Here is a 21,215-nt window from a genome sequence, read left to right as displayed (position 1 = left end):
TATCAGTTACATTTGACCAAAAGTTGTTTATGACAAAAAAAATACTGACAGTAATTTAGATTATTCAGTTTTGCCTTATGAATTTCCAACTTTCTAATCACCTCAGGTTTTGTTGCCAATCTTCAATTTAGTAATATATTAGAAAAAGTATTAGTATATTAAATACTGTAAGAATTCATATAGAAAAAGATGACAGCAGTGGTATTTATTCATCGGGATTACATATTTGTACAATTCTTTGAAAAGTTAAAAAACTATGCCACTGCCAAATATATTTACTATTTGGTTTTTGCTATGCTGAACAACAAAACTTGGCAAAAAACAGAGGAGCAGAAGAGATGCTAGTACTTAAAAACCAGGCAATCTCCATAAAAATAAGGAGATAATTAACAGTGATTGTGCTGCATCAATATAACATGGTCAAATAAGAGGGCTGAGCAAAAGACTGTACATTATTTGTAAGTGGATAAGAAGTTGTAAAGAATATATAGAAAAATCTTACTAAAAAGATCTGTTACAAAATTGGAATGAAATCTTGAGCCATGCTGTAAACATATATATAAAAAATAATTTCTTAACCATTTCATAGCTGATCCAAAAGCATCACACTGATTGTTTCACCTTTTCTAGACAGCAAAATATGAAACTGGCCTCTCAATATACCAGTAGCTGATCATATAGCACTAAAAAGTGAAAATGGAGAATAGCCAGGTTAGAGAGAACTAGAGCAGGAAGTTGCTCCCAACAGGGAGTTGGATGTCTAAACATTATGGGAACTGGCCAACCTCAATAAGCTCCAAAAGAAAAGTCTGAAACTAGTATTGTTCTCACTGTTTCACATTACCACCCATTTCTAACGGAGAAGAGAACACAGGCTGAGGGTAGAACAAACTATGCCCCTCAACTTATGTGTTGTAAGCCAATTTGGAGATAGAGTTCTGAAAAAACTAAGAGTTAGCAATAACTCAAATGCATCTTGAGTTCTGTGCAGTTTACCACTGACCATACCCCAAAAGCTCTCAGTGGAAGTAGATGGTAGAAATAAATAAGGAAAGTTCTGAGGATGGTGGCGTATCTCTATATCTCTATATTAATGAAACTATGTGATGGCCCAAGAAAAGCGGCTGCTTGATCAAACTATCAGTTGAAAAGTTCTGGAACTAAAATCCTCATAGCTAACGTTTTATTACAAATTTAGGTTGCTGATGGAATGATGAACACTGGGACTCCTGAGGATTTAACCTTCAAAGTATTATTAGGCAATTATGTGGCTCCAAGGCACAAACACAAACCTCAAAAGATAACTCATCAGGTATAGTTCGATAGAACAGTTCATACCCACACAGACTTGTGACATGGTGAAAAAAAATCAGTGCTGCTGCTGCTGCAGTTAGACTGAAGGGGAAGAGGTTTGTTAACCTCTTGGGCCATGCTACAAAAATGGCGGGAGCTAATGAGGACACACAGGGATAAATGACCTAGTGGGTATTTGGTACTGTTACAATAAGTGTGTCATTTTAAAAGTTGGATGTGCTATTGAAAACAAAAAAAGATTTCTTGGCATACTACACTCATAAAGTCTACCCACAATTGAAAACAGATTTTCATCGTATGTGTTTAGCCATTTTTCTGAAAGACATACCATGGAAATGGAAATTCAGTTCACTGAAAAACTATAAAGTATTTGAGATAAACATGTAGATTAACAACTTCTTGGCACTGAAAAGCAGATTTTCCAGCATTATGTTCATTAGGCAATATATGCATTTAGTAATGAGTAACACATGCCAGAACTGCTCAAGCAAAATCCAGGTTTCCATACACACCATAGAGGAATTGGAGATGAATTTAAACCCTGCACTCAAAAATCCTATTGTAGGTATTTCAGCATTTGGTACATCAGTGATTCTGTATCATACTGGGAGAAGATCTGTTAGGTGTCTTCTAGGCTACTGAGGTACTATTGCTTAGACTTCGTCTACAGGCAGTTTTTTTAAAAACCAAAATAGTTAAATTGTCACAGCCCTCTAGTGTAAATGCAGTTATGCCAGTATGTGGATTGGTGCTGCCCCAGAGCACCCCCTCATGGTCTGAGGTGGCCCTACGGACACCATGTCCTGAGTTCCATCTTAGTTCTTCACAATAATTTATATTCAGGCCAGAATACTTCTAATAATATGCCCCCTTGTGGGGTCTCATTTAGACTTTCTCAAATATAGACCATTGTAGCCTCCTTCAATCAGGAATTTTGCCCACCCTCCTCCTGGACAACAACAGGTTTCCTCTTCTAGGCACAGGAGTCCCACAGCCATTGTCCTGGGGCTGTGCTAATACTCAGGCCTGCTGTAGCCTTAAACGAGCTTGTCCCAGCTGTCCCCCTTCATAGCTCAGTCCTTTCCCCCGCAGGCTGGAAAAGGGCAGCAGTCCTTCCACTGTTGATATCTCTCCTGCTATGAAGGAGGAGGCAGCATAGATGCTTCCATCCTTCCCAAGGTTTGTCCCAGTTGGCAGGAAGCCTTGCCCCACCCTGCCCTACAATCTCCTTGGTCCCAGGCCCTCATAGAAACAGTGATCTGGGATTCTCTCCCACAAATCCCCCCACCTCCAGCACTATCTATTCACCCAGGACCATCCTCCTCTGTCCTAATATCTACCTATGCCCTTCCCAAGGCCTTTGTCCACTCGGAAAAGTCCCAGGAACCTTAAATGGATACACCTGGGGACAATAGTAGACTGACCCCTAATCCCTACTATTTTTAAAGGAAACAGTTACACTGCTGCACAATACAAGGGTCTCTCCACACTTGCATAGTTTAGGGCATGTCTACACTACATCTTAAATTAACATAGGTTAGGTCAATTTACAGCCACCACAGTAATTACTGTAGTATGACCCAGTCATATTCAAATGCAAACATGTATAGTGAGAATTCTCCATTCGTAAATGTAAGGAAGATGAATCTTTGACAGATTACTCCTTTTCTTTGTTTACAGAATATTTGCATTAAGCAAGTCTTAACAAAAAAAAGTTTTCAATAAAACTAAATAAAACCCACTTCCCTCCTCAGACAGATTTAATTTGCTTGATATCTGTGACATCATAACTCTACAACCCCTCCAGCGGTCTGTATTTTTTTGGAGGGATGGAGTGGAAAAGCAGAACTGACAAAAAATGAAGTTCCCATGTAAAAACATGCAGATTTTTTTTTTCACTTTTGTGTTATCTACAGGGGTGGTTTGTAAGGCTCCTTCCCCACCCCCAAAGGCCCAAACTTATTTTCCCCCTCTTTGTGGGTCAACTTAAAAAAAACAATTACATTCCCTTATGAGTACATTACATATACAAGTTGAGACCTATGCCTCTGATACAGGGATGAAATCAGCTCCCAGCCTCTAAACATGCCAAGTGCAGGATTTCTTCTATCCTTTTCCAGAACTGTCCACGACATTTTCCCATCACAGAGGAAACAACATAATTTAGCATGGAGGAACAAGGAGGGAACATAGTACAATGCATAACTGCCCTTTACCCATCATTTCTGTGTATTTCTCTCATTCACAGCACTCTGGGACACATAGCACATAAGTGTTTATTCCAATTTTCTGTTAACTATATCTTGGGCAAGGAGACCAGGTGTGTAAGGGTTTTTTTTGGGGTGTGAGAATGGGAAGGGAGTGGAGGGTTGGTGAACTGGGAGCCAGTAGGTGGGGAGAGTGGGCAGATTAAGATTGGATGAGGAGCTGGGGCAGGTTGGGCAAAGAGACTGGGACTGAGAATTAGTGAAGAAGGGGGAGGCAATTTGAGAGGACCCAGGGTGCAGTGTGAGAACTTCCACTGGCTAGGCAAAAAGATTTGGACTGAGCTTGAGAAATGTGATGGGGCCGAAGTGGAATAGAATCTGGAAGCCAGGATTGGAGAAAAAGACAGATTAGATGGGGAACTGGAAAGGTAAAGTCTGGAGATGAGAGACTAGCACTTGCTGGGCAAAGAGACTTGTATTAGGATGAGAAGCCTGGGGAGTGGAGGCTGGGACTGAGGGCAAGGCGAAGAGGAGAGAAGGGCAAGGAAGAGACAGGGATAACGCAGAAGGGATCAAGCTTGGGAGCAATGGGCAGAAAAGTGTCTGTGCCTACTAGACCACAAATCCCTCCAAAACTAGGAATGGAATCCAAGATTCATGAATCTCAATTCTTCTGCTGCCAGCAAATATCTGTGAAACCCACTGATGCTTCTCTATTGTTGGTACATGACTATTATTGGTTACTTTGTTAGCTCAAGTGGCAGAGGTCTGCGTAGATCTAAAAGTTCCAAAACTGCTGATGACTGATGGGTCATGAGCAGTGCCAAATTATTCCAAATATGATACCAAATTATGGAATTTCTGCTTTTTCAGTTTAATATTTTAAAAATATGGAATTATACACACAAAAATAAATTAAAGGATGAAGTTTACAATGCCAAGCCCTCAAGTTAGGAAATGCTAGAAAAAAGTTTCCTGAATGGTGAATAAAAGTTAATTAAAAAAAGCAGACTTTTACAAATTTAAAGCAAATATGGATTTTTAAAAAAATAAACCTAGTTAAAATTAAATATGAAATCAACAACCTATGTAAAAATTATAATTAAAATCATTTAAATTAAATACAAAAAAATATTACAGAAGTACATTTTTGCTGCCACATTTTAAACAAAGTCTGGTGGAAGTCCCCCACTGAATTGACTGAAGTTATTTGCTAAGCAGATGGAGTTTGCTGGAACAGAGTTAGCTGGAGCTAAACCAGATTTTGACAGCAGCATCCTCTCCTGGAGGTGTAGAGAGAATATTTCTCTCATTTTTGTTTATTCAACTAGTTCAGTTCAATGACCAGTTCATTCAAAGTTAAGAAACTAATTGGAAAGTGAAAAATAATGGAATTTGTTATCTTCTTCCAACTTATTAATTAAAAACTAGGTTTGAGAGGATGACATCTACTAGTTCTAAAATCTTAAAGAACATATTAAATGCAAAAGATGTTTTGATAAAAGTTTTGACCCCCTCCATGTATCACACATTTAAGGTAGTTTTATTCAATAAAAAAGTAAAATGCTGTTTTGGGGCTTTTAAAATTGATTTTCCATCTAAATACAGCTTGATACAAATCATAAGTAAAAAAATTAATCTACTAAATAAGAACTATAAAAATGTAAAAATTAAGAATATGAATAAATGGAGGTTAACCTATTGAATAGCTCAAATAAATGTATATAGATATACTGTATCTGCCTGGTTAGCAAAAAGAAGCATCAGATTTAGCGAAAGACTATATTTAGTTGCAAATTAACATGTTTTAAGGGGTATGAACTGAAGAAAATCAATCTCTCTTTCCAAAAAATAACTGAAAAGTATAAATGAAAAACAAGATTAAAATAAATTATTTAAATCAAGATTTCCTCCTCATTGCTTTAAAAAGCTTTGATTTAAATTAATCCACCCCAATTGATTGTGGAGCTTTAATTTGGCCCCCTAGGCATATGCATGGTACAGTCTTTAATTACATCAGGCCTACACAACATGCAACCCCTGGGTCCCGTGGGAAAGCGGCAGGGTGGAGCCGTTGAGTTCTCCTCCTGCCTGGGGGGGGGGAGGGGCGGCATCTCACAGTCCTGTGCGCACATGCTGCGCTCCAACCGCCCTAATGGTTAGAACCGCACTTGTCTCCATCTCCCACTCCCCCCGCCTGGTGTACAGGGGACGCGTCAATTCTGGGGCCCGCTGAGATGGGAAGCGCTGGGCACGAGGTAAAATCGGTAAGTGCTGAGTGAGGGGAGGGGCTCGAGTCACAGCACGGGGGGGGGGGTAGGATTGGGCCGACACCCTCTCAAACTTCCCCTTCGGTTGGGGACGGGGCGGGGCAGCTACTGCGCTGATTGGTTCCAGGGCCGCCTCCATAGTAATGGCTGGGGTGCGGGGGTTGAACTGTCTGTGGGCAGCCAGGAAATCCTTGGGGGGAGACGTGTGTCGGTGTGTGTGTTGCACCTGCCCTGCCCCAGCTGCTGCCGCTTCCCTAGTCCAGGGACCTTCCCCCTCCACAGCCTCTCACACTGCCCCCACGGCACCTGTGTTTGTGTGTTGGACAGTCCCATCCAATCCCTTCACACTGCCCCTCTTTCCCCTCCCCGGCTTAGTTAAGAAAATCCCTTCAAACTATCCCCCTTTTCCCCTCCCCTTATTTCATAGGGGGATGACGAGCCAAGCGGGCGGGCGGGCAGTGGCGGCGAGGCTTTATACTTAGGGGGGTGACGAGGCGAGTAGTGAGTCGGTGGCTAGAGGGGACATCCATTTTCAGTATTTTAATTTTTGGTACTGCTGTATGCAGTGCATGCGGGGAGGTGTTTTGTGTTTTGGATGGGCTGGACGGCGCTGGGGAGAGGGTGTTTCGGCGGGGCTGGGGAGTTTTGGCCCTCAGCTGTTTTCTATGGCGTAATAAGGCCCTCACCGCTTTATGAGTTGTGCAGGCCTGAATTACATGATCGTATTTTTTTTTCCAACAGACTCCTGCCTCATTCAGTGGACAGGGCAGACCTATTCTGGGGTTTAATCAGTCATTTGGAAAAAAAAAAGTATGTAATTAAAGACTACCATAATACATATGCATAAGGAGGCCAAACAAGGGCACCCTTAATTCTGGCGTTTCTTAACGTTTGATGGCTTGATTTTGTATCAGCCTTGATGTTCCTTTAATATAGTTTTTGTGTGTGCTATCTATATAGTTTATTCCTGTAAATTATGGGGAATAAAGTCTACTGATAAAAAGCATCTTTATACCAATACAGCTCCCAAATGATTGTACCACTTTAACGACCGGTTTCTAAATGGATATAGTTAAAGTGGTAAAAATAATTGTGTAGAGAGGCCTTAAGTATCTCTAAGTTCAGTTTAAACGATCCAGTTTTGAAGGCGATGAGTTGGTCACAGACAGTTTTTACACCTTAGTGCAACATTCTTCACATCTTCAATGTTCTTATGAAAGCCACAACCATCTTTGTTTGAAGTTAACATTTCATGTTTGCCCTGGAAAATTCTCAGGGAACTGTGGTTTCATACACCCAGAGTCACTTCCATGTCAAGCTGATTTTAACAAACAAATGGACAAAACCCCCAACCCTATAGTGGTGATTCCTTTATATCTTCAGTTATTTTGTGTCTGTACTAAAGAAACCATGTTATTTAGTGAAGTAACGCAAGGATTTTGAGTATGTACATATAATGTAAAGCTGAGGCACACGTTATCACTGAATAGATTTCCATTAAAGGGATCCTGACAGTTCTTTATTGCACTCTGTATAACACATCTGATATAATGGGGGAAAAAAAGCACTTCCATTAAAGTATTATTTCCCTTTCAGTACTTTCAGCATAAATATGCTGCCATAAAGGGCAACGAACTGAGACACAGCTTTATATATCCTAAGATGGTAAAGAAAGGGGATTGATGCAGAAGGCAGAATATTCATCTTTGGAGCAAAAAGAAATAGAATAACCACTACTGCTTCTGAGGAAATTTGAATAACTGGAAATCCTCCCTGCTACATTAAATATGTTGGTGACAGAACTTCTAGTAGCTGTTACAAATATACACACTATTACAGCACAGAAGGATGAAAATTAAAGGTAGAGATTCATATCAGAAAGTTATTTTGAATCAAATTCTGCACTGACTGTCCTTGCAGAATTTCCATTACTTCATCTAGAGTTTTACATTTACATATAAGGCCACAATTTAGACCCTAAAAAGCAGAATACAAATTTTGGATAGGTCCCACAAAAACAGCAGCTGCTTTTGGTTTCAAATTTCTTGGCATTGGAATAACAGCAAAATTCCTTTTACCAAACAACCCCTATATATTTATTGACAAAACTGCAATGACCGAGTCAGATTATTTTTAAATGGCAAATTTTGGGTGAGAATGTGCTTCCTATAATTAAACACAGAAATACTTAAGTGAAAAACATCAATGACGAGCATATTATACAAAATATAAAAGACTAAATAGATTGAACAGCACATTAATAATATTAAACCAATAAAGAGAGAGGACTGAATACAGTAGTTATTTTTCTATGGTTTATGGACTGTGAACAGAACTTTTTCATAAGCAAAGAACGTTAAAAATCCACAAGTAATTATCTGATTATCCTGCTATTAAAAGGCACTAACAACAAAACCAGACGTTTTATATCACTAATAGGAATCTATCATTGCAGGAATGTTTTCTGTAGTGAACAGACTTTATTTGGGAACAAAATGAAAACTGCAGTAATTCTGTGCCTGTTCTAAAGCCCTTTGAAGTCAATGGAAAGACTCCCACTGTCTTCAACAGGCTTTGGATCAGGCCTTTTGTGACTTTTCTAACATACACACGAATCTCTAATATACACAGAGAATTACACTCTCACAGAGAGAGCATTGTTTTTGTTGTATACAATTTCCATCACAAAATACTTTGTTAAAATGAAGTTACAGATACAGATGTATTTAGGAAGGTTAAAAAAACAGCAAATCCCCTCAAATCTCAGAAAAAACTAGGAAATGCAGTTAATGTTGTGTTTCTTAAAAGACATTCAGATTCGCCCTGCCTTGGAGATGCCTGGTGCTGCTACCATCCTTAATAATGATTGTGAAACAAGTGCCTTCAGAAGGCTCTTTTTCACCATGAATTTGTAAAATGCTGTGTGTGTACAATACATGACAGTAAGGAAGACCATAAAGCAGCACAATAATGATTTAATTAAGACTGAGGTATTCTAGTTTTTATAGTCACTGACAAAATAGAACTGTTTGATAAGAAAACATGAAGTTGATTTTGTTAAGGCATCATTAGTAAAGTTAGTTTACGTGCTTTGTTTGCAAAATGCAACCTGGCCATTGAAGGTTATTTTTAAACTTAAACATTCTTCTTTAAAGGCAGTATACATTCAAAACGCTGATGTGTGCCTGAGATCTCAACGTCATCTGAAAATTATGTGATGAAATTTCCCATTTTTTAAAAAACAGTTATAACATGGGACTGTGTCATATATTTACATCCAAAGTGGAAGATGTTTTCTATTGGATATAAGAAGTATATTTGTTGCTGTCTTCCTCATTATGGGTATCGGGAAATTATGAGAAAACTCGTTAAGAGATCCTCTTCACCGCTGCCAAGTAGAAATTCTGCTTAGTGATCTGATATGCTTAAGTAAAAATAATCTGAATTGTTTGTGTCACTATCTTGCTAAGTTTTCTTCTTTTTACTGTATGATGAATAGTAATGAATTTACAAGATTGTATTCATGTTCAAGTGTCTTCATTTCATGAACGCCATGAGGAAAAACACACAACTGAGGTCTATGAACATTAAATTGTCTAGTTATCTTTCCCCCACACATTTATCAGCTGGCAACAAGGAATCTCTAATTCAGTTAGAAAGTAGCACAAAAGTCCAAGATCTGAAATACTAAATATTTTTTCATTCTGGCACTGAAAACAACACGTATATTATTATGCTCTCCTTTTCTTGTCCCAGTGAAAATTACTACTGAGACTGAAAACTATGAAGAATTTGGAACTTCTTTCTAAATACAGATTACAATGTGAACCATACTATTCTTCTAGATCTTCTAATTTAAAAAATGTTAGAGAGGAATTCCATGTATAGGAAGATGATGCCTTGGAACTGAAATAAATTAATAGTGAGTTGAAAGAAGTCTGTAGTAGCAGCAGTTTTATTTGTGTAATGTGTTTGTGATTGGGAAGAGGAAGCTGATGTCAATTTTGGAAATTTTTTGATACAAAACTGATTCAGTTCATAAAAGGAAGACATGGAGTGTGGGCTCTGGGAGGGAGTTTGGGTGTGGGCTCTATCCTGGGGCAGTGGTACAGGAGGCGGTCAGGGGTTCGGCACTTACCTTCGGTGGCTCTCGAAAGCAATTGGCACACCCCTCTGGCGGCAGCTCTGAGGTGGGGGACAAGCGGGTCTCCACACGCCGCTGGCCGCAGGCACCACCTCCGCAGCTCCCATTAGTCACAGTTCCCTGCCAATGGGAGCTGTGGAGTCAGTGCTGGGGCGGGCCAGCGCGGAGACCCCCTCCCACCCACCAGGGGCCGTAGGGCCATTCCAGCCATTTCCGGGAGCAGCAGTGAGGGCGAGCAGGAAGCCTACCTTAGCCCTGCTGCGCTGCTGGCAGTGGGCCCCAGGCCTTTTAAAATCACCCGTGCCCCTGGGCAATTGTCGCCTTTGCCCTTCACTGTCAGTGGGCCTGCTCCTGGGGCTTGAGAAACTTCAGCTGCTTCAGACTCCTCTACACCCTGCATGCAGTACAGTAGCCCAGGGATGTCAAGCCCATTCATAAATGGCTGAATTCCATGTTAGCCTCAGATATAAATTCCAGACTTCATACTCCACACAATCCTCAGTGGTGAGTCCACTGATGTCAGAGATCAAAAGAAGAACATGCAATACAAAATTTCATAAAAATAAATGCATAACAAAATTGTACCTATTTATTATTGATTCAATACCTTCTTGTAACATTCAGTATCACTCAGCGGGAAAATATGCTTCCCTTTAGGACTCTCTTATCCCTGCTCTTTGTTACTCTTCCTTCTCCATTTTTCTCCCATTGTCTTATCTGTGCATCCACCCTCTGAATTTCCTTTCCAACAGAACATATTACTACCCTCACATACTTTTGATTTGCTAAAAACATCAACAATGGAATAGTTAATGTTGACAATTATCAGGCTATCGAGGTGATACACCAATGAGATTAATAGGGGACAGGGAGTTTAGCACTCAGTCATTATTTCAGGCTGTCTGCAGACACCATGACATCAGTTAAACCCTGTTCACATTTGGACATTTCTCTCTGCAGCCAAAGTGGTTGGAAATTTATTGTATAAAAAAATGAAAACATACATTGTCCACAAGTAGGTCATGTGGGTCACAAATATATTAGGCAGGCCATGACACCCTGATATAGATGTTATATAGGCCAATGATGTGGTTGCCTGCTATTGATGGGTATTAGCCTTACCAGCCCTAATAACAAGCCATTCCTGCTAAATTGCTATTTTAAATACATACACACATGCCCTAGTGGATCAGTATATTCCTTTAATTAAAAAAATCAAAATACGTACACACAATATGCACATGCATACATATACCCACACTTGCATGTGTCCTAATGGATCATTCTAAGATAAAAAAAGTCATACCTTTTTGCAGACTTGCTCAAAATTAATCTCTCCTCCAAGAGCAAGTTTGGTTACTTGATCCGGTTTCATTTCCTGTGGAAGAAAAATGTTTATTCTTCTTAGACATGTGTAATAACAGTACTTTATAATAATGTTCATGAAGAAAGTATATCTGAGAAAGGTTTAGTAAACTTTGACTACTCCTACTAATTTAAAGGAGAATAGGATTAGTTCTTCAAAGATGGCATAGACACCAGTATTTATGTACACTTACAGGTAAAATTTTACTGAATTTACTTGCAAAATGTTGCCTGACATTTAAAACCAGATTCTTCCTAATCTATTTATATATCATAGCAATCACAACAGTACCTAAAGCCAGTGGGAGTTTTGAGTGAGTACAGTCTTCAGGATCAGATCTTATTTTTAGAAACACTCAATTGCCTGAATTTGTCACTTAAAATAGACCATGGGAGGTTTAGAAATGCCCATTTACCAGAGACTTTGAAATCTTTCCAGTGTAAATATATAGATTTGATTACAGCCCTATAATTGAGGTTGAAAGGGAAAATTACTTACCTGTAATTCCACTTCTCTCAAGCTATCATCTATGCAGGATTCTCACACTGGAAGGGAGAATCCTGCACAGCAGACATCTTTAGAAAAGCAAATTTTAAACTGTGACCACAATTAGGACAGTTGTATGTATTAAAAACAATATCAAAATCCTTATTAATCTTAGCAACTGTACATATTCAATATCTGTTTTAGAGTTGATATTGGTTTAGTTTTTTGTTTTTTATGGGTACTGAAGAAAATAAATTACATTATAGATTGTTTGCCATATATTCATTTTAAAACAGAGTTTATGTTACTAGATTACATGAGGACCAAGTGACTTTCTACATATCTATAGTTTTAAAAATTATAATGCAAGTCATTTATAAGATTGGTAAAGGAAGAAATCACCAGTTAGGCTCAGGCCTACCCATCACCAGGCCCTGCTTTATTATGGTTGGAGCTAATGTTTGAAGAAAATAATTCATAAAATAGATATTCGAATAGGCAGAAAGCTGGGAAGCAACTTAAACATAACAAAGACAAGTAAATTAGTCTTGTGTTTGCAGTGTGATATGGCAGCAAAGAGACCAATGCAACTTTGGGCCGTATATGCAGAGGCACTGTGTTGCGCAACAGGGAGATAGGAGACCCTGAGAAGAAAAATTCTAGGGAAGAAGTTCATAACAACTACAGCAATTAGTGGTCTAGAGCAGTTGATTTACGTTCAAAGATTAAGTGCTATATATGCACACCTTGCTATGTGATGACACAATAGTCTATAAATAGCTGAAAAATGTGAACATTATGGAGAGATGGTCCTCATTTCCCCCTGATTACCTTCCAATGAGCATTCCAGTCCTTCTGCTTTACACTCTTAGTCACTTTTTCCTACTTTCAGTTTTGTACATCTTATCATGCTGCTCCCACACCTAGTCTTACTGTCCTCATCTGCTAGCCATTCTCATGCTACTTTCTGAAATCCCTCTTTAAATTCACCTTTCCAGGTAGTTCCTACTCCTTTATCATTAATGGAGTTTTATCAGTTTTATACTGATTTTACTTGCAATTTTTCATAGTTTTACCATAGTCATAAGGATTATACCATTCATTTCCTGTATAGATTCCCTTTGCAATGTACATTATAGCTTTGTACTCCATTTAACGTATTTCACTTCCAAAGATAAGCAAAAATCCCCAAGTTAAATATTGGGTTTTTTTCTAAATTGCTTTCTGAATTTAGCATAGGGAAGCAGCATTGTCTAGTGGACTGTGCATGGAGTTGAACCTCCTAATTCTTAGCTCAGTTACTTACTTACTTACTTCCAAATAGTGAGTACTAGATAGATAAAGCGAGTTAGACTTATGTTTGTTTTCTTTATTTGCAAATGTGCATTTGGCTGGAAGGAGTTTAATTGTGTATTTGGCTGAAAGGAGTTCAAATTTGTATTTTTGCTGAAAGGATTCTAATTTGTATTTGAATACTTAGGCTGGGAGGATACTCCCAGCGCCTATAGCTAAAAACCCTGTACCTATTCCATTTTAAATTTACAAAGATAATTTTTACAGTTTTTCTCTCTTTAATTAAAAGTTTCTTGTTTAAGAAACAGATTGTTTTTTTTATTCTGGTGAGACCCCAGGGGACTGGGTCTGGATTCACCAGGGAATTGGTGGGGAGAAAGGAGGGAAGGGGGGGAGAGAGGCTAATTTCTCTCTGTGCCAGGATTACTGTCTCTCTCAGGAAGAGTCTGGGAGGGGGAGAGAGAAGGAGGGGGAAGGTGCATTTTCCGGAGGTGCTTTTCCTCTCTTTTAAGATTCAAGGAGTTTGAATCCACAGTGATCTTCCAGGGTAACCAGGGAGGGGAAGCCTGGGAGGGCTAACGGTTGGGGAAGGTTTTCTATTCCTTGTGTGAGATCAAGGGTCTGGTCTTGGGGGTTCCGGCAAGGTTTTGGGGGGACCAGAGTGTACCAGGCACTGGAATTCCTGGTAGGTGGCAGCGCTACAGGTTCTAAGCTGGTGATTAAGCTTAAAGGAATTCATGCTGGTACCCCATCTTTTGAACGCTAAGGTTCAGAGCAGGGAATTGTACCATGACAGGGTCCATGATAACAGCTTTCAAGTACATAAAAGGTTGTTACAAGGAGGAGGGAAAAAAATGTTCCCCTTAACCTCCGAGAATAGGACAAGAAGCAATGGGCTTAAATTGCAGCAAGGGCAGTTTAGGTTGGACATAGTAATATGTCGTCATCAGCAAATCCACCTCCACTCCCAGCACCTCCTGCACACCGGCAGCCCTGCTGATCAGCACCTCCTCCTCCCTCCCTGCACCTCCTGATCAGCTGTTTCGTGGCATGCAGGGGACTCGGGAGGGGGGGGTCTGAGAGGGGAAGGAGTAAGGGCGTGGCAGGCTCAAGGGAGGGGGTGGGAAGGGGTGGAGTGGGAGCACGTCCTGTGACAGAGCCAGGGATTGAACAGTGAGCACTCCCCCTCCCCCTCTCCCCGGCACATTGGAAAGTTGGCGCCTGTAGTTCCATCCCTGGGGTCGGTACCTATACAAGGAGCCGCATATTAACTTCTGAAGAGCTGCATGTGGCTCCAGAGCCACAGGTTGGTCACCCCTGTCTAGATAATACTTAGTCCCACAATGAGTGCAGGGGGCTGGACTAGACAGTCCCTTCTACTTCTACAATTCTGTGATGCTGTGGTTTTCTGTGGTTAAAAAACAAATATGCCACAATCAAACACATGATAAAAATTATAATTCTATGACTAGTTTTGCAGTAGTGATTCTTATGACTGGTCAAATGACGGAAGTTTGCTTTTTTAAAAAAAAAGTCAAAGAACTGTTAAGACAAACACAAAAAGTAAAAACCAATATACTGTAGTGTCACGAAGGGTACAGCTACAATGAAAACCAAAAACAATCAGCAAATTCACCCATGACAATGGGTGTCACACAGCCCAGGTCAACTGACTTGGGCTCACACTATGAGGCTGAAAATAACAGTCCAGATGTTCCCACACAGGTTGAAGCTGGGGCTCTGAAGCCTGGCAAAGGGGTGTGTTTCAGAGTCCTGGCTCCAACCTGTGTGGGAACATCTACACTGTTATTTTTAGTTCCATAGTGTGAGCCTGAGTCCGTTGACCTGGGCTCTGAGACTTGCTGACAAGGGGTGAAGGGCAGAGGGGGGAAAGAGTGCAGATACATCTTTAGACGAGTAAAGTTGAATACTTTACATTTGGAATTTCATTCAGTCTAGACTATGAAAAAATTTACCACTTAGTTTAACTTCAATTTTCTTGTCAGTTTCATTTTTTCTGGTTCTTAAGAATACAAATCAATAACATTCCATTAGTGTTCTAAAATCATGTCATGGAAGCTTTTCAAAAGGAAGTTGGATAGTCATCTGTGTTGGATGGTTTTTTAGACACAACAAATCCTGCATCCTGGCAGAGGGTTTGACTAGATGACCCTTGCGGTTCCTTCTAACTCTATGGTTACTATGATGTTCTTTGGGTTCACAACAATTCAAAAAACCTTTAAAAGTTTAAAAACACCACTGCACTGAAATTTAATACACTTCTATTCAATACACTTCTATTCATATTAAGGTTTATATTCAAACTTAAAGTTTTGTAAAACCATACTTTCAGTTTAAATTGATAACAGTCTTATCCTAACATTGGTTCCCCTGATAGAAATACTTAGTAAAGTCAATTCCAAAACTCAAGAGTTCTTTTCCAACCCATATATATTTTCTATGCACTAGCAATAGTTTTAGTGGGTACAGAATTCTCTGCTAATGCCCCAGCAGATACTGCAAAATATCACTTCCTAGGTTGAGCCTTTTAGAGCACACTAAAAAGGTTTGTTCTTTGACATGTGATAGAATACACATAGCATGACATCCTAAGCAATATGGCAGTTCAGATATTGGTGCCATTATCTACAAAAGTAGATTAACTCTGCTCACTGGTGGTTCAAACACTCTGCTAAAAAAAAACAAACTAACAAAAACACTAAAAAGAGCTAATCCTATAGGTGTAGTTCAATACAATAGACTGCAGAATTGGCATACTGGTTTATCTGTCCACAGCAAAGCCTAAAAAAAGGCTAAACATTTTCATTTTTATCCCAATGGTAAAATCAAAGTTTTATGGAAACACAGACCATAGTTTTGTCCAAATTTGGACTTGCTAGTTGTTTACACTGGTAATAAAATATAGACCACATTTCAGTACCATCAAATGATAGTTCAGTGGTCTATATGAAATGAGTTGCTGATGCAAGTTTGAGGTGGATAGGTGCCCATCTCACAAGACTGACCAGCATAACTGCTTCAATAAAGCAATGGTTACTTAGCTTACACTAACTGTGATTCTTCAAGATGTGTTCTCCATGTGGATACCACTCTTAGTGTGCATGCACCCCACATGCATGAGATAGGATTATTTTGACTAGCAGTGTCCACTGGGGCCAAGTCTGAATCCTAGCTAACCTTGCATGCCCTCACCTAGGGGCATTAAGGGCAGACTGGGCCCAATAGTCCCTCAGTAATTTCACCAATATAGAATCCCGGAAGAGCATGACTCTAAAGTATCAGGGAAGGAGGGCACATCATGGGATCTATGTGGACAACATGTCTGAGAGAATGACAGTTAATGTAAGAAACCTTTCTTTCTTCAAGTATCTGTCCACATGGATCCCACTCTTAGAACTACCATGCAGTTACCTGTTGGCTTGGAGATAAGTGCTAGGCATTCTACTAAAACAATGACTGTAGAGACAGCCCTACCAAAACTGCTTTCCAATCTGGAAGCCTCCATTAAAGAATAGTGCCTGTAAAAGTCTGGACAGAGCTCAGTGTAGCTGCCCTACAATTTCAAAAATAGGGACATTCTTCAAACATGCAGCTGAGACTATCTGTGCTCTAATAGAATAAGCTCTAATGTGGTGGGTGGATCTAATCTTGCTAACTTGTAACATGCTCTTATAAGGTTGGAAACCTATTTTGATAACCTCGTAAGTATACTGCCTGACCCCTACTGCTATCAATAAAGGCATGAACATTCCACATGCGTAACTGAATGATTGTGCCCTGTTACGATAATACGATGATGCTCTTACCCCATCAAACATATAACATTTAGCTTTCCCCACAGCAGCTTGGAGATCAAATCTCTTAAGCATTCCCATAGAGGAGACTCCGGTACTGGAGCTATGGATAGATATGAATAGTGAAAGGCTTTGAATATGTGGTGCTGAGACATTCAGTACTTTAATGTCCATTGATACTGTGATAGGTATCAGAAGTGAAGCGATGGATGTTAAAGGTGGTGCTGATGTGTCCAGTATTGGCACTGTACTGGAAATGGTGTGGGCTTTGTTGATTAAAGGATCTATCAGTGATACTTTGCTCTTTGATGCTGGTATACCAGAATAGGACCTTGAGCTGTGACCGTTGGTGGATGAAGCCTGAGAACTTTTAAAGTCCCTTGCTCAGGGTTGGGGAGAGTGACCTATACTTTGTTCCTCCACCAGAGTGGTACTCTTTTCTTCCTCTCTCAGAAATTTATTAGTAGAGGAGCGGGGTTTGTGCAAGGAGGCAGTGTGGGAGCTGGAAGCTGATGCCAAAGCACAGTGAGAATAACCTACTCCAGGTTTCTCTGAGTCAGAAATGGAAGGCTTCATTGACTTTTCCAGCAGCAACAATTTAAGCCTCATCCACCTATTTTTAAGAGTCCTTTTACAAAATAAACCACACATAGGAGGACCTTTGCATCACCACCAATGTGGCCATGGTGCATTCAGTTGTGTAAGATGCATCTAAAGCAGCAGGGAATTTCTAGCTATTAGCAAACCCTCTAGCATGATGAATTTTAATTCTTCCATGTGCTCCTGCAGAAGTGTTTCCATAAACAGAGACAATCACATCCCAGTGCAGAAAGTCATATTTTGCCAGAAACACCTAGTAGTTGGAAATGCATATCTGGATATCAGGAAAGGAGCAAATTTTTCTGCCAACAGATCAGTCTTAGGGTTCTTTTCCTTTTGTTTTAGGGGGCCCTTGCTGTTTGGATCTTTCCTGAACAGCCACGACGAGTTAGCCTGGAATGGAATACAAAAAAAAGTCCTTGAACCCTTTGAGAGGAACTTGGTACCATCTATCCACCCTCTTGGAATAGGAGGTACTGACAATGGAGTCTGCCACAAATCTTTTGCCGTTCTAACAATCTGTCATTAATAAACATGGCAAATCTACCAGGCATGGAAGGGAGCACAATTTCTAGTGGCTTGTGGGACATCTCTTGACTTACTTCTGGGGATGTCAATGGTCTTTGAACACCTTATAATCATCTGTTGGACAAGGCATGGAGGGAATGACTGCCTCTTTGGGAGTAGGGATGAAGGGGTGATGAGAAAGCTGCCAGGATCAACTGCTTCTCAATTTCTGCCTGTTGAGCCTCCTAATTCTTATGGGAAAGGTGTTTTGCCCTAAAAGGGGGGCAGAAGATGATGGATTGTGGACACATGGCTGCCTACCCCAGGGTGCCCAGTAGTACTATGACCCATAGCATATATTTATTACTGGACTGATGGACAGAAGATACAAGGGGCCCTATTCTTTGTGAGACCCAAGCCCTCAGTATGATGCCTCTAGAGGGTAAGGGGGATGAACACAAGATAAGTCTGTACCATGTCTCCCGGTGGAGAAGATGAAAAGGAATACACATCCTCCAGTGATGGGCTACACTTTCTACTGTGCTAGAACACTCCCTCAACACTTCTAATTGGGTAGAGCTACAATCTACTTCCCCAACTGCTGTACGTGGTGCTGTGGTTTTGCTGACTGAATACTAGTTAGCACTGTTGGCATTGTACAAGCCAACAATGGGGATTTTGGTCCAGGCCCACAGGCAGGTCACTTGGTGTCACACAGGGACCAAAAAGGCCTGTACTGTTGGGTAGTGAAAAAGCTGGTGCCAGACTCAGTGCCATAGAAAGGCACACAGCAGATCTAGTCAATACTGCATACACTCTTTTTGTATCAAAGGTCCAGAGAGTCACATTTTAGGCCATTGGCTGATCTTCAGCTGTGGAGCTTGAGACAAATCTTACATGTTGAACTATATCTCAGTTCTGAGGGTCTTGAATAGGGAGACCTATATCTCATCTTATCTATAGAGTGAGACTCCTTCCTACCCCCTTCCTGAAGAAATCAATAATAGATTGAAGTCAGTAACTGGCACCTCAGATGCTTCAACCCTGGAGGCCAAGGTGGAATCACAACTTACTGGGCCCCTACCTTAGAGAGATTGGAGGGAGGACTAGGCCTTAGCTGTATCTTCCTTCTTCCTGTCCAAAAAACCGTTCATGGAGCACTTCAGAAGAAATAACTTTAGAACAGTGATTCTCAAACCTTTGCAGTGGTGACCCCTTTTCACATAGCAAGCCTCTGCATGTGACCCCCACCCCCCAAAAATTAAAAATACTTTTATATATTTAACACCATTATAAATGCCGGATGCAAAGTGGGGTTTGTAGTGGAGGTTGACAGCTCATGAGCCCCCATGTAATAATCTCATGACCCTCTGAGGGGCCCCAACCCCTAGTTTGAGAACCCCCACTTTAGAAGGCATCCCTAGTCCTCTGAGTCTGCTTGGAAAGACTGGCAGATGGAGAAATGATTATGGATATACTCTTTACCTACGTAAAACAGGCACTTAGAATGCACATCACTAAGTTGCAAAGAAGCATCAGAGGACCATGTCTTAAACCCTGGAAATTTAGCTTCCGTAACAATTGCTTGAGTCCCAGTAGCAATGTAGGGGGCTCAGAGCCTAAATATGAAAAATTAGTAAAAAATAGCAAAACCTTTTTTTTGCTAAAGCCAAAAGGCAAACTAAGGGGCTAGTCTACACTAGAATCGCTACAGTGGCACAGCTATACTGATGAAGCTGCACTTCTGTAGCATTGCTATTGCAGATGCCCTATGGAGCGCTTCTCCTGTCTACAGAGCGTTGTCCACACTGGTGCTTAGGTCAATGTAACTTATGCAGCTTGTGGGGTGGCTTTTTCAGACCCCTGAGCGATTTAAATTATACCAAAATAAGCGCTAGTGTGTAGAAGCTCTAAGAATCATGTATTTACCTAACACCACCACTATCTAATCATTAACTATAACTTGGTTTCAGCGAAGCAGGGACACACAACACAGGTTCTTGTTGCCATGGGCAGCAAGAAGAAACTGAGCAACGGTTGGGTTCACTCCAATCCTTTCTGCCCTCAGATTTGTGGCGAAGGAGCAAGAACGTTCAGGGCACAGGCATAACTCCAACGGACACTGCTGGCCAAAAGATTCCTATCTCATGTGCACATGCATTAAGAGTTGGATCCATGTAGACAAACATTTAAAGAATCGAAAGCTGGCTTCCTTATTGGCAACTTCTGCCCAAAAGCAAAGGATGAAATTGGTATAGAAAGCATACTCTCTCATTCTGAGAAGTGCTCTCTCCCAAGACAGGGTCCAAGCACTTAATCAGGAGTGTAGGGAAGTTTGTACGTCCACTGCTGTACTCTTTCTACATATAAACAGAAGATTTCAGTTTCCAGTGGTATCCAGTTTGCACCTCTCATAAGCAGTAGCGTTTTAAAAACATTTTGAAAAGAAAAAACTTACCTACAGAAATATAATTTTCCCCTTTAAATCTAAATATTCCACACACTTTCCCATTGTAATTCAATAGCTTTCTCTCCTTGATAATCCTTTTATATATTTTCTTTTTTTTTATTCGCATTTCTTCTATGTAACCTTTCTCCAAACCAATTTTTCTTCTGTATATCACCTGCTTGCCAGTTCATTTATCCAGTTAACAAGCTGGATATTACATGAAAGTAGATTTCTTCAGTGCACAGTGGAAAAAAAATAAATTTCATTAAAAAGATCAGTGACAGGTGTCAAATTTAAAGACTGGTGTCACCCAAAAGTTAAAACACAAAGCAAATTTTGAAATGCAAAAGCAAATGAAAATGTTTCCTTAATGTGCTTATTTAGCAATCAAATTATTTTAAACACACACTTTAAAATAAGTAAATATTTGAATCTGAAATGGTTGTGATATTTAGCATAACTGAAACTCTGTTGTAACTAAATACATTTAAAATAGGCATAACCCTTACGTAGGGAACCAGTAGTCAAGCTTGGACATTAAAATGCTAAGCAGAAACGGCGTTTGAAATTTTAATTTCAGATAAGAACGGCTACACTGAGTCAGACCAAAGGTCCATCTAACCTAGTATCCTATCTTCCGACAATGGCCAGTGCCAGATATCCCAGAGGGAATGAATAGAACAGGTAATCATCAAGTGATCCATCACCTGTCACCCATTCCCAGCTTCTGGCAAACAGAGGCTAGGGACACCATCCCTGCCCAT

The 21,215-nt window shown here is 40.2% G+C and overlaps 1 protein-coding gene across 3 annotated transcripts in view; it reads right to left on the bottom strand.

Moving 5' to 3' along the window:
* SRFBP1 (serum response factor binding protein 1) overlaps nucleotides 1-21,215 on the bottom strand; it is a 122,714-nt gene that overhangs the window by 21,023 nt on the left and 80,476 nt on the right. For all 3 annotated transcript variants that reach the window (XM_032790783.2, XM_032790784.2, XM_032790785.2), the window contains one exon: nucleotides 11,242-11,313. In XM_032790783.2, the coding sequence (XP_032646674.1) occupies nucleotides 11,242-11,313 (72 nt within the window). The remainder of the gene's footprint in view (nucleotides 1-11,241; nucleotides 11,314-21,215) is intronic.

The sequence above is a fragment of the Chelonoidis abingdonii genome, chromosome 6 (assembly GCF_003597395.2).
Source record: "Chelonoidis abingdonii isolate Lonesome George chromosome 6, CheloAbing_2.0, whole genome shotgun sequence".
NCBI classification, from domain to species: Eukaryota; Metazoa; Chordata; order Testudines; family Testudinidae; genus Chelonoidis; species Chelonoidis abingdonii.
Note: the sequence above shows the minus strand (reverse complement) of the source record. Positions and strands in the feature narration are given on the sequence as shown.